The sequence below is a fragment of the Bactrocera latifrons genome, unplaced genomic scaffold, assembly GCF_001853355.1.
Source record: "Bactrocera latifrons isolate USDA-ARS-PBARC rearing strain unplaced genomic scaffold, ASM185335v1 scaffold_60, whole genome shotgun sequence".
NCBI classification, from domain to species: domain Eukaryota; kingdom Metazoa; phylum Arthropoda; class Insecta; order Diptera; family Tephritidae; genus Bactrocera; species Bactrocera latifrons.
In genome coordinates, this window is record NW_017537268.1 from 1,013,474 (window position 1) to 1,028,200 (window position 14,727).

A 14,727-nucleotide genomic window follows, 5' to 3' on the forward strand; every position below is an offset into this window, starting at 1 on the left:
TAATTGTGTGGTTATGTTTTGCGGTGGCGACGCCACCAGCGGCATGTCAACGTCGGCTGACACGAAATTGTGTCTTTTAAGCCACTTTATTGGAAGTCTTGGCAGCCGTTTAACGACAACGACAGCAACAGGCCAAAAGAAATCAAAAATATTTTAATGCAATAATTGAATAAAGTGGCAGATTGTCTAAAGCCGAAATAACTGAAAATAAATACTAAGCAATCGCGTCGATAAAAGACGAACATGTTTTTGCTTTTGCCGTTGAAAATTCGTAAAATTCATTCCTTAATGAAGTTTTGGCTTACCGCTGAATACTGAATACTCTATACATAGAGTGTACTTAAATACATTTTCTCAGCAATATTGAGGCTCCCTTTCCCTGACTATTTAAGGACAACAAAGCAAATGTGCAAATATTAGAAAATTGAACAATTGGCGTTTGAACCAGCCGAGATCGATTGTATCGATTGTATCAAAAACATATGAACAATTTTATATAAAATTATGTAATTAGGTGGAACTTAGGGCTTCTAGTACATCAACGCCCGCGAGAATAATTAGGTCCACGTAGCGGATCCACATTTTCATTAGAACTGTAAACTGGTTATTATTTCTCGAAATATAAATATATCATAATATTTTCCCTTTTGATGTATAGCCTTAGATCGTCCATATTGTATGAGAACTTGAAGTTCATGAGGCTTAGGTAACTACACAAGAAAATTTATGTATAACATTATAAACGTCAATCATCTTGCTTGCTCTCACTAGCTCATAGCTCATGTACTTAATTACTTTGAACAAAAATGAAACAGGTTTCCTTTTTAAAGAAATATACATACAAGCATGTTTAGGAGAGTTCAATGATTTTTCATATTTTTAAACACTTAAGAATAAAAAGAAGACCTAAAGTATATGAAAGTTCCATTGAGTCCCCCAAATGCTTTTTAAGGATATATGTATGTACATATATACAAGATGTCACACCGATTTCATGGCACTCTGTGAAGAAAATCGTCCTCTTAGGTCAAATAGTTTTTTGCTCCAAGTAAGGGTATTTTTTTTAATAGCTTTGTTTTTACAGATAGCGCTTGAATCGTGTCATCGCTTCCCTCTATAAGTTCTTGAAAAGCTCCAAGAAGATCTGACGTTTTCGAGCCAAATTTTTTTAGCGATGAGGCTCACTTCTAGTTCAATGGGAATTTTAATGCCCCTTTTGGACGAAGAGCAAACTGAAGAATTTCAGGAGCTGACTTTTCCTCCAGAAAAAAACAACGGTTTGATGTGGTTTATGGTTCGGTGGAATCATCAGTGCATCTATTTTCAAAAATTATCCCGGTGTGAACGTAACCGTCAATGACATTTGGTTTCAAGAAGATGGCGCCACCTCCCATCAATCCATGGAACACTTCCGTGAGAAGATAATTTCACGTTTTGGGCCAGTCGATTCGCCACCAAGATCGTGTGATATCACACCGTTATACTCTTCCAGTGGTGATATGTAAAGCCCAAAGTCTATGAACCCCGCTTCGATTCTGGCCTTGGAGCAAAACATCACACGTGTTATTCGTCAGTTACCAGCTGTGAACCAATGTACGAACGAGTCAACGAAAATTGGAATGAATGGATGGACCATTTGAGACGGAGCAGCGTTCAACATTTGAAAGAGATAATCTTCAACAAATAAACACCAAAGAGTGTTATTTTGAATGATAATTAACTTTCTCTATTAAATTTGAAGCTTCTGTGTTTTTTCTTTAAAAAAGTAGGGAACCTCAAAATGGAACACCCTTTATTACTTGTTATTTCCGAAGTTCAATTTTAAGCTTGACAAAATGAGATATCACTTGCAATTGCCATGGTGTTGTGCTGAAAGATTCCAAGGATCATCAGTAGCTGGGTTATTTCACGAGTTTCGCGGCGCTCAGCCTCGGCAAACAATTAGAAGCCTCTGAGTTTATTGCTTTTTCTCGAAGACTCTTTTGAAGTTCGGAGGCAGCTTGAAACCTTTGGAATAAGAAAATATATATATATATAATGAACTAAGTTGTTCTGAATCTCTACACACACCCCCGTATAGGATTTTAATTTTTTTTAAGAAATTCTTCTAAAAAAGTTAATCGGAACGTCGTAAGCATTCTTCACAGTAGAGAGCAAGATACTTTGCTTTATGATATATTCCATATAACTAATTTTGAATTTCATGGTCCATAAACATGCCTAATCTAGATGTAGATTTTTTATTAAATTAGTAGATAAAGACCCCACGCACTTTACACGGATTTAGATTAAGTCATTTGCACAGTGAGGGCGCGCATGCATGGAGAAAGAAAAGAAAAAGAAATAAACGTTTATGAAATGAAGAAATCACCTCAGTGAAAGTAATAAAAAATCTGTCAAAAGCAACACCGGAAGCACACAGACACACGAACGCGCTGAGCGAAACGCTAACGAGGTGACAAAGCGCAGACAATGAACTGAATGCCTTGTGCCAGCATCAGCGACAACTAACACGGCTAATAAGAAATGAGCGGGTACCACTCGCAACAAATTGCTGTCAAAGCGTTGAAGGTAATTTATATAACTGATAAGGGGGCGATGTGAACGCGTTCGAGCGTTACGCCATGCCAGCAGCGAGCAGCTGGAGTCGGCGGTTGCATCGGTGTGTGTCGTGCGTAGGAGCGTCGCGGCTGCACACCCCACCTGCGAATGGAGTAGAGTCGCAAGCTGCACCCAAGTATATGTACGTATGTTTGTATGTAACTGTGCAGGCGACAACTAATGCATACGCAATGCCGATGATTGACACTCGCTTTCGAGCCGAACATGTTGCACTTTTGCTTTTAACACCGCCAGCGCCGTCTGCGTCGTTGAAATGCCGCTGCTGGTGCGTAGCGGTGTTGATGTGTTTGTATGCGCAGCAACATGTGCCTTTTGCGCAGCTCTTTAGCACCACTTACAGCCACCCACTCACCTCTTGCAGCCTTATAATTATTGAATATTTGTAGAAATTGTTATGGAAAATTCACTAGCAGCGAGTTTTTCATTAAACACACACATTCTCATATATGTATGGTATATGTATATACATGATCCACCAGTTGTTATTGTTGAAATGTGGAAACAGGTGGGCAGAAAAAAGCTCATAGTGCTGAGACATTGAAAAGCATACATAAAATCAAACAATAGAAAACCATTTCCAGCTATCGAAGCACTTTTGGCCAAGTCCACCAGTTGTTCCAACGTTTTGCATCGCTGGTCTCCTGCTCAATCTAATCTATCTAATGCATATTATTCCTTTAACTTCAGCTAACAATAATCCGCATACTCGTAGAAACGAATACTTTCGATACCGTCAAGCTCGAAATATATTTAGCGCGAGTTCGTTCTATAGAGCGGCAATCTCAGTTTTGCGAACAAGAAAAAATCACACGGAGCCAAATCTGGCGAATACGGTGGTTGATCGATAGTATACATTGCGTTTTTGGCTTTAAATTCGGCCACAATCGTGGCTCCATGCGATGGTGCATTATCGTGTAAAATCCATAATTTAATCTTCCACAATTCCGGCCGTTTTCTACGGATTTGCTCCAAATGCCTCAATACAGCCAAATAGAATTGTCAGTCTGTCTCTCCGGACCAAATTTATGATGCACCAAACCACGAATATCGAAAAACATTGAGCACCACATTGATTTTAGAGCGGCTTCGGTCTGGTTTTTTTTTTTTCCTCCTATTTTCCTCCATTCCGTTGAGTGCTGACTTGTTTGCATGTCAAACGTATAAACCCATCTCTCATCGGCAGTTATGATGGTCTCCATGAATGTGGAATGGGTATTCGCACGATCAAGCATGTCCAAAGAAACCGTATTACGGTACTATTTTTAAAGCAAATTCGGCTTTATCGGGACGAGTCGAACAAGAACACATTTAATACCCAAAATATCCAACAAAATCATTCGAACAAATTTGCAAAAGATCGCGAGGTCTTTCCCCCAATTAAAAGGAAGCAACAGCCTCGGATTAGATACGCCCCTTTGGAGCTCCTTTGATCAAGCAACACTCGTCGCAATCGAACTTGGTTCCCACTGTTGACGGTCTTAACTTCAAAGTCATAGATAATTTCGTCTCTCTTGGAACCAGTATTAGCACCAACAACAATGTCAACCTCGAAATTCAAAGCAGAATAACTCTTGCCAACAGGTGCAACTTCGAACTGAGTAGGCAATTGAGAAGTAAAGTCCTCACTCTACGAACAAAGACCAAACTCTATAAGTCACTCATTATTCTCGTGCTGCTATATGGTGCAGAGGCCTGGGCGATGACAACATCTGATGAGTCGAGGTTGCAAGTTTTCGAAAGAAAGGTTCTGCGGAAGAGTTATGGGCCTGGCGCTCAGTTATTATTATTATGAATATGAGTCCACTGTGTGGTCAACCTTAAGAAATGGATTCAGTGCGCGAATACTACTCTCTAAAAAGCAATATAATATATGTATGTATGTATGTACTAAACTATAAAATACTTTTTCTATATATTGTAATAGAAACACACTCAAACATATATGTACATATGTGCATATGAATGCATATTTTAATTTGGCAACACTGTACATCGCTGTGAAGCGGCTGGCACACGATCAATTCAGCGCAGATCAACATGATTTTAACAAAAACAACAGTTTGGCAGATAATTTACAGATTATTTACAATTGTTCGTGTTTCATTCACTCCGGGTCGGTATATTTATGAATGAAACCGACTTGTTTATGACCTTCTGGCCGACAAGTGGTCACATTAGCCGCATTGGCCAATTCACAACTCACAATACGTGATCGCTGAACAGTGGTCGTCCATTCAAGAAGCGTATATGTATATGTATAATATATATGCATATGTATGTACATAATATATTTGCATTGCGCAGGCGGGCAACAATTTGTGGTTTTGCTACAGAATAATGCACGCAGAAAAGCACTAGCAGTACACACATCCACACACGTACTCAAGCTCAGCGCTGCGGCAAGAGCCACAAACGACTTTGTCGAGCTTGCAAAGCGCTTGAAGTTTTGGCGCCATAAATGTTGCAAATGGCAGCATGTTCGAAATCATTGACAGTGGGCGCTTGGCGCAAGTTTCAATTAGTGTGCGTGTGTCTGTATGCAGCTCGCTCTCGCGTCTCCAGTCGCCACTTGGCTTAACACAACATTTTCGTGCTATTCACCAGCTGCTTGCGGTTGACTCTTTCCCATTAGATTTCAAGTTTTTTCTTTGTTTATTGTTGTTTATCTATTTTCCTAAGCGCTCACCCACGTAACTCTGCTGGCGCATATGTAATATGCACACGACATATCGATGTTTGCCCTGAACACCCACTCTGTGGTAAATAGTTAATAGTGAATTAATTAATGTACACTTCCATTTATTCCACTTTTTTACACTGTGTTAATCCACTTCATTCATTGTTTTTCGATATTATCGATAAACATGAACCATAAGGAAGAATACTAAGATCGCCGTAATAGAATATGGTCCTATGTAACTAGCTTTGTAACTACTTTTGATTTATATTTTATGATTAGGTTTGGTGTCTCATCAAAAACTCTAGCGTATAAGGTTGCCACATTAAGTGTGTGTGAAACCAGAGTTTTTGTTATAAAAATTTATTCGATTTCTGCGATTTTTTATTTTTTTCTGATAATTATTTATCGATTGTAATCGATATACACGCCATCAATTAGAGAAGGCCTCTGCAAAGATATGGCTTGCAATTGCAACTGCCCACTCGTGGTTATGACCGACAGGTATATTATTCACTGTATGACATAGTACAGGGTACATGAAAGTGTCCAAATAAGGGCATTCTGAAACGTTCCTTCTTCGGCCGCATTCCTGAGAACTTAGTGATAATTTTTACAGTTGGGTCAAAGCTCAAAGGAGTGGTTAGGGGGGCGGGAGGTGGTAGTTTTCTGCAAAAATCTCTCCGCCAAGTATAGTTTCACAAGTAGAGGTGGCTGCCAATAAGGAAGCCATAGATGTACTGCTACGAATCTCAACCTCTTTCAGGTAGGTGAGCGCGATGAAAGCAGTCAAAGATTGGCAAGGATTGTGTTATTGTTATTGTAGCAGCAGAAAACATTTCTGAAGTAAATTCGAAGGATGACACTGAGTTGGCAGTACTTGACTGGATAACAATCCGGGACCGCAAGGATTAGGATAAAGAGAAGCATTATCTTGTCCCTGTTACTTTGATTCGACTGTGGTGGGTTCGGAAGAAGCGTCTGTCCTCAACATCGATAGCATCAGACTATTTCATTATCAAACTGCAAAGGCGATAAGCTCGCAAGACTGAGCAACCTTTGCCCCGGGTATCTGTTCAGACGCTGGTCTACAGCTAGCTCCTGTGCAGCTGGGAGATCCTTCTTGTTGTGCAGCAGATACTTGTATCACACCCCCTTGGCTCCAATACACGTGTACTACCGTTTTTTGAAATCCTCGAAATAGTTGTTAATTGTAATTTCCGAAATAGCCTTCAATGCGCGAATTGATTCACGTTTAATGTCTTTATTTAACACAAAACAGTTTCCCCGGACCGGTTGTTAGAGTTTGCAGAATAGCCAGAAATCACACGGAGCCAAATCAGGCGAATACGGTGGTTGCGGCACGATATTGGTTTAGAATTTGGCGAAAAACTTTCGAAGAATCAGTTTTGGTATTTTTTTTTTGGTTTCGGCTCAACTTTGCCACGATATTCGTGAGCATAAATCCAAGACTCGCCGCCAGTAATAATACGTTTCATGACATATTGGTAGTCGAAAACCATTGTTTCTCTGGGATTTTTGGGGGACAGACGCTAGGACTCAGTCTAATAATCAATATGGGCACAAATGTTCAAGTTTTGAAGAGTTTCGTTGGGACTTAGCTGCACTTTTTTTCTATATAATATCTTACTGAAAAACATAGAAAGGGCTCAAAAATTATGATATTCGTTAGAAAAAGTTTAAAACCGTTCGTTTCTAGAGAACCGCAAGGATTAGGAGAAAAGAGAAGCATTATATTGCCTGTAAGGGCAATTCGGCTGCAAGAAGTTATATCGTGCTCACTCATTTGAATCTCTTCGAGGCAAAACATGAAGCTCTAACACGAGATCAAACTTTAAATCAGCGCTTTTGGAATATACAATATGAACGGATAAACATACTCACACACACGCGCACACAGACTGTGCGCCCTAAATATATGAATAAATGTGTGTTGGAGACCAAAAGCAGCGGCACGTCTGAATCATGGCTACAATTAAATTAAACGTCGCACTTCTTTGGTCAACAGCGCCGCCATTTTCATTTGTCATTTGCCAATGTTCCAATGCTATCCATATTATAGTGGGTGCGTTGACGGCCAAATCAAGTATACGCAACGTGTGACCGAACAATGATGAGCAGCGCTCGGCGGCAACAATAAAATACCTTCGTGAACGCTTGCTTCGAGGTAACATGCTGTGTGTGCATGTACATATGTATATGCAACGCAAGATCGTGTACAAAGCAAAAAACATGTGAAAAAAGAAAAAAAAATTGCAAGCGACACAAATACAAAACTTAAAAGGCGCTCGAGAAACACGTTCAATAAAATGCCAAATTGGGTGAAATGTTCAATTTATTTTGCACTCCATTTGGGTGTGTGCGTGTGTGTGTAATTACAAATGCTCGTTTCATGTATTGAAATTTGGCGTTTTTGGATTTAGCACAAATCGTGTGAAATAAAGAATTACAATGTTTTATTTAACAAAACCTTTATACATACATACAGACATATGTATATGGTATAATAAAGTGCCAGAAATAAATTGTAGTTAAGCAAGTCAAGGTAAAAACGATACAATTTGATTGTAGATATAAATTTCTGGATTTATGAGTAGTCTTTCTGAACATACTAAATGTAAGTTATTTTATTAAAACAGAGAACTGATGGGAGTAAAGAGCTGTCACAATGAAATTTTAAGCCTAATTTCGTCACAATGGAATTAAGTGTAAGCTCTAACTCTCTAAGTTAGATTTATTCTCCTAAAGTTGAATTTCAATTGATATATTTAGGAAAAAATTCCCTTTGATGAAGTAAAAAAATAAAATTTCAGAAAAATATAACTTTGCCGACGAATCCGAAGATGCACTCGGTTATAGCCGAGTTTACAACAGCCGTTCTTCCTTTTTTACAACGTGGCGCCAATCGGAGATTCCAAGCAAAGCCACGCCCTTCTCCACCTTTTCTTTCCAACGGAGTGGAGGACTTCCTCTTCCGCTGTATTTTAATTCGCTGAACTATATTAATGTCGTCGAATATATCACACAGCTCATCGTTCCAACGACTGCGACATTCCTCAGTGGTCAACGCGCAAAAAACCTTAAATCTTCCGACTCATCAGATGTTGTCATCGTCCATGGGTTTACACCATATAGCAGGACGGGGATGATGAGTGATTTAAAGAATTTGGTTTTGTTCGTCGAGTGAAGACCTAACTTCTCGATTGCCTACTCAGTCCAAAGTAGCAGCTGCTGGTGTGAGTTATTCTGCGTTGGATTGCGAAGCTGACAGTGTTAACTCTGGTTCTAAGATAAACAAAATTATCTACGACTTCGAAGTTATGACTGTCAACAGTGACTTGGCTCCCAAGTCGCGATTGCGAGGACTGTGCGCTTGATGACGGAGATATTTTGTCTTGTCCTCGTTCACAGTGAAACCGAATTGGGTCGTATCCTATCCCATCTTATCCTATCCAGGAAAAAGCAGAAACACTGGCACGGTTGTTGGGCCAATGATATCAATATCTTCGGCTGTACACTTTTATAGAAGATTGCACCCTCTCAATTTAGCCCTGCACCTCCAACTATTTTCTGCAGAAATAGATTGAAGAAGTCACACTGTAGGGAGTCTTCGTGTTCTAAACCTCGCTTGGTATAGAACGACTCGGAAAGGTGTCTTTCTCGATCCTGACGAACCTTTTGGTGTTGTCAAGCGTCAATTTAAGTACGTAAAAACTTTACAATGAGTTTCTTGTAATTTTGTATATCCAATGGAATCAGCGTTTTACAATTGTTAAAAATCTTTTACGAAGTCAGTTTTGTCACAAGCACAAGATTTTGTGGCTCTTCAAGCTTTTAGTGGAAGTCGTGAAGTCACTTAATACTCTTACTTACCTCATGCAAGTCATCCAACCATTTCTGTTAATGGCGATGACAGTGAAGAATTAAGAACCGAAGCTTAAAAATCGTCGTGTTGGCATCAGAGAAATAGCAGAGCATCTCAATACCTCTCATGGATCGACTCAACACATTTTGGTTACTAACTTAGTTGAGGAGAATATTTCGAAGTATTTATTAAATATTTGTATTAAAATACGCGAAAATGTATTTTTTGTCAGTCCGAGTCAAATTTGATTGGATATAATAGACAAACACTGTACACCATAGGCACTTAATAGCGGCATTACGACGATTCTGACGTCAGTTGAGTTCAGTTACAGAAGCATCACCTAAGACCACCAAGACCTTAGCATCAAACAATTTTCTAACATTTTTGTTACCCTCAGCGTTGTTTGGTGAAAATATAAATAAGTACGAATACACATATGTGGTAGGTACAATGCGCACGCTCAAAAGATGTTCAGAGCACTCAGCCGTAGATTAAAGGGAAATATAAAAAACAGAAACTTAAATAAAAAAAAACAGATATGTATGCTGTTTTCAACAGAAATTTCATATTTTATATGTGTATACATAACATATGTATATAAAATCTTGTTATATAACGCAAAGACGAAAGTGGCATTTACTTAGTTGATTAGAAATTGCTAATGGCTGATCGCCTCATTTATGGTGCGCTTAAATAATAAAATTCTAACAAATATGGCACGAGTGGAGGCAGCAGCAAAGTCAATCAACCAGTTCAGACCATTGGAACGAGGGCGTAGGAGTGTAGTAACGAGCTTCAGTGGCGGATGTGCACATTTAAGTATATAACGGGTGATCCAGTAGTATTTTTTTCAATATATATATATATATACATATATATAGTTTTTTTTACAGATTACGCGTGAGTTATGCAAGCTGTCATGCCATTTGTGTTCAGAATTGTTTGACATTTCATCATGGAAAAACTTGCGCCTGAACTACTTTTACAAATTGTATAAAAGTTTTTACCATTCGACCTTCCCAAGCGACATCGCTCAGCTCTATGGGCTCATGAAAAGTTCCAAAAAGCTCAGAAGTTCTCTAGCCAAATTTTGTTCATCGATAAAACGGATTTCTGGCTCAATGGGTATGTATGTATGTAAACAAGCAAAATTGCCGTAGTTGCAACGAAGAGAAACCCGAAGAAATCCAAGAGCTGCTACTTCACAGTAGTTAAAAAACAACGGTTTCGTATAGTTTGTGGGTCAGTGGAAACTTCGGTCCATATTTCTTCAGAAAAGATGCCGGTGAGAACGTAACCGTCAATGGCGACCGTTATCGCACCATGGTAACCGACTATTTGATGCCTGAAATTGAAGCTCATGATTTCGGCTACATTTGGTTTCAACAAGATGGCGCCACTTCCCACTCATCGCATCAATCAATGGATTTATTGAGAGAACACTTCGGGGAACAGATAATTTCACGTTTTGGGCCGGTCGATTGGCCACCAAGATCGTGTGATATCAAACCGCTAGACTTTTTCCTGTGAGGATATGTAAAGTCTAAAGTCTATGCAGACAATCCCACTTCGATTCCGGCCTTGGAGTAAATCAACACGCTTGTCATTCGCCAGTTACCAGTAGAAATACTCGAACGAGTGGACTGAACGGATGGACCACCTGAGACATGCCAAAAAAAAAGATGCCAAACAATGTTCTTTCGAATGATACTGAACATTTCCCATTAAATTTGAAGTCTTCTTTAAAAAAGTAGAAAATCTAGAAATGGACCACTTTTATGTATACATATAATTTTTTGTGGATTTAAGAAAATTTTAAGCAGAAAAATCTTCCTCATTCCATTTCGGAGGTACTCCTAAAGATCGCTAATGCGATCATATGAATCCGAAATGATTCAAAATGAATCGCCGATTACGAAAATACATTCAATTTCTTAAATTGAGATTATTTTTATTTATCTATTAAATCTAATGTCTTGAAAATAATCTCACAAAAAAACAAGATGGATATAACCCCTTTATGTAAGTTTCTCGCTCACCTACGAATGCTAAGCACAAGCAGAAATACAGAGAGAGGAAAATGAAGCTCACTGTTAGACAACTTTCTCCCTTCCCGTATGTCACGCTATAAGCACGATGCATTAAATAATATATAATAATTAAAGATCTCAAACCCAATAAGCAAACACACCCACGCCTGACTCCGACACTACGTTTGAACTCCAGTGATAACTAATTGGATATCAATTGCGGTAATTGAATCGATACATTTTCGGGTATTGCTTTCTGCAAAGTGAAATAAAGCAACGTGGGAAAAAATTTGGTGCGAATCGCGAATGTTTGAACTTGAACCCAAAAGCTTATATTTGTTAAAAAATAATTCAAAAAAATACACTCTTAACCCCCTTTTTCACTCCCCTTCACTCTTTTGTCCTTCAACACAAATCTCGGTTATAAAGGTATAGTTTTAATATATTTGACAAATATAATTATTTATATTTTACATTAAACCGTCTTGATTAAAAGTTAATGTTAGGCATTTCAACTAAACTAGCTAATAACTCATATATGGGGAAAATCTCATCGCATGAAATGTTTATTCTTTTTTAATTGGTCACGATTAATTTGCTTGAAAACGCGTTGTTTCGGATTGTCGTCATTCATTTGTTTGTAATAGCCGAAGCCACCGCCACCAACACGTTTCTCTGGCCGATTGCGCTTAGCACCAACCTTCAGATCCACCACAGGCGGCACTAAGAAGCCAAAACTCTTGGCGACAGCTTGCAAATCAAGCGTGTTGATATCGAATATTGTTTTCAATTGATGTGAATCATAAGCACGTACATAGGCCTTGAATGCCTCTTTAGCTGACTGGTTGAGGAAGTAATTTTTGGAGATGAGTTTCTCCAGCTGCAATATATAAAAAAAAAATAATTAATAATGTTATTTTAACAAAAAGTTGTAATTGAAAATCACCTGAAGTTGTATGTCTGCAATTTTCGCCCATGAAAATTCAAATTCATTAAGTGGCACTTTGGCTGCTTTTAGATAGCGCAAAAATCCTAACTCTTCCGGACGCAGCAAAAGCAAAGCATGACCCGAACTGCCGGTACCTCTCGCGGTACGACCAACACGATGAATATATTCCTGATTAGAGATTATACACATAACAAGGTTTTATAAAATCACAATTTCAGTCACCCACCTTTGGGTCATCTGGAGGATCGAACTGCACAATCCAATCTACTTGCGGAATGTCTAGACCACGAGCAGCCACATCTGTGCATAGTAAAATGCCCTCAGATGCATTGCAAAACTGGAAGAACGTAGTGGTACGTTTGGTTTGCTTTTGCTTGCCCTGAAAACCGTAATTTGTTACCAATTAAATATTAAGCAAAAAATACAGATATTAAACAAACGCATAACGTACATGGATACATGTCACGGGCAGATCTATGTAGTTAAATAGCTCATGATGATATTTTACAGACATACAAGACGAGAAGAACACCATAACCTTCTTCTTGCGATTCTTTTTCAGGAAAGTGAAAAGCACCAGTAAACGTTTGTCTGAAGGGCACACAATATAGCCTTGTTCCAAGCCACTAACTGTGGCTACATCCTCATGATCGTCGACTCCAACGTAAAATGGCTCCTTCTTGAGTGCCAATTTGGAGAGAGCGTCAATTTTTTCCGTTTGTGTTGCAGAAAACAACATTGTTTGTCGGCGTTCTGAAAATCATTGAAATATTAAAGCAATATTCGAATTATTTTTTGAATAGCTTAACTTACTTGGTAGTAATTTCACAATCTGCTTTAATTCTTCCTCGAAACCAATTTCCAATATGCGATCCACTTCGTCGAGAATCAAACATTGCAAATTTTTATACAAGAAATCCGGCGAATTTTGCAAGTGATCCAATAAACGGCCCGGAGTTGCTACCAAAATATTGATACCTTTACCAAGTTTTTCACTCTCCACTTGACGATTGGATCCTCCCATAACTAAACCATAAGTGTGGTTATGGTGCGCCATCAACTCCTTCAGTACACCGAAAGTTTGCATCGATAATTCACGTGTTGGCGATATGATAATAACTCCTGTACCGTTACGTGGCATAAATCGCAGTTTATATATTAACTCTACGGCCGGTATGAGGAAAGCAAGTGTTTTGCCGGAACCTGTCTTAGCAGCACCAACTAAATCGCGTCCTTGGAGTAACGGAGGCAGAGATTTAGCTTGTATCTCCGTCATATCTGTGAAACCCATCTCTTCGATGGCCTTTAATGTGGGTTCGGACACGGCACCTTTGAGCGAAGCAAAGGAACGCTCATTCGGATCAAGATTTTGTAGAGCCTGTTCAGAGTTCAACTCCGTGGTAGTAGATTGTTTTTCGTTTTTATGAATGTTTCCATTGTTTTTTCCTTTCTGATTTGTGATGGTGTGTTCCGGGTGTATATCCTCATCATCAGAATATTCACTTCCATCATCTAAAAGAAATTAATTGTTTATATACAACAAACAATTTGTTTTATTATATTTCAAAAAGCAACTCAGTATTAATAACTAATCTCACCGAATTTCTTTAAACATTAACTCGTTTAAAAGAAATTTCGAATTCGCCTTAAAATTCATCAACTTTTTGGAACGAAAATTACAATTACGTTTGCTTAGCTTACCTTGCTGTGGTTCTCCTTCACTATCGGAATCGGAATCGGAATTCACCACTTCAATTTGGCGCTGCTGCTTTTTCTTCGAGACTTTAGCTTTCTTCGTTAGAGGCTCAGGAGCTTCACTAAAATCATCGTCAATTTCGTCTGCAGGATAGGTTGTTAATAATTATTAAACCTTTCCCAGAAAAATCACATTTTCAAAAAGATGCTTACCCGATTCAACTTTCTTGGAAGGTTTCACTGATTGCTTTCCTTTCTTTTCCGCCAAAACTTTTTTCATTTTCTCACGTTTCTTAATCTTTTGCATAAGTAATTTCTCTCGAATGGACATTTTTATTACTTATTTTTACACGACACAATTAATACAAAACCAAACTGACCAAGGATAAAGTGCTACACGTGTGTCTTTAATTTGACAACAGCTTGTTCAAATGTCAAAACTTGTTTACTAAATTCTTCGATCGTACTGTACATACAGGGTTGTATTAAGAGTTACTACAAATAAATAAATTTGACGTACATATTTAAAATCATAAAATTCTTGATAGAAATATTGCTTTTTTTGTACGAATGCACATATGTAAGTATATAGGAAAACCATAAGTAAGAAGTAATTGGTTTCTATTTGAATTTCTACCATAATATATTAATTTGGAATCATGATTCAATTTAAATTGATTGACAGTTTGGAATTAACAACATCTATTGACCGTTTTTAAGTCTGCTCATCGAATATGTCCCAAGACTAACAACTTTTAATACGGTGAGGATGAAAAGACCTTTCAAAATATTAAATCGGGAAGGTTACTTGAATAATTTCGTATGGCTTCCAAAAGGCACCGGTGACATTGAAATACGACTCCTC

General features: G+C 38.3%; 1 protein-coding gene across 1 annotated transcript; it reads right to left on the reverse strand.

The window, feature by feature from the left end:
• Nucleotides 1-11,635: 11,635 nt before the first annotated feature.
• On the reverse strand, nt 11,636-14,289 carry LOC108974991 (probable ATP-dependent RNA helicase pitchoune). The gene is made up of 7 exons (XM_018943169.1): nt 14,076-14,289; nt 13,869-14,006; nt 12,981-13,679; nt 12,619-12,920; nt 12,394-12,546; nt 12,165-12,335; nt 11,636-12,098 (listed from the first exon to the last, which is right to left on the reverse strand). Exons 1-7 carry the CDS (start codon nt 14,191-14,193, stop codon nt 11,769-11,771), a joined length of 1,911 nt encoding a protein of 636 aa, XP_018798714.1. The 5' UTR covers nt 14,194-14,289; the 3' UTR covers nt 11,636-11,768.
• Between the last annotated feature and the right edge of the window lie 438 nt (nt 14,290-14,727).

What these genes read in the sequence shown, in the direction of transcription:
- LOC108974991 (XM_018943169.1), bottom strand. Translation starts at nt 14,193, where the DNA reads ATGTCCATTCGAGAGAAATTACTTATGCAAAAGATTAAGAAACGTGAG. An exon ending in TTCCAAGAAAGTTGAATCGG is followed by an intron (nt 14,007 to 14,075) that starts GTAAGCATCTTT and finishes CCTATCCTGCAG; the next exon opens with ACGAAATTGACGATGATTTT. An exon ending in TGCCCGTGACATGTATCCAT is followed by an intron (nt 12,547 to 12,618) that starts GTACGTTATGCG and finishes TACGGTTTTCAG; the next exon opens with GGCAAGCAAAAGCAAACCAA.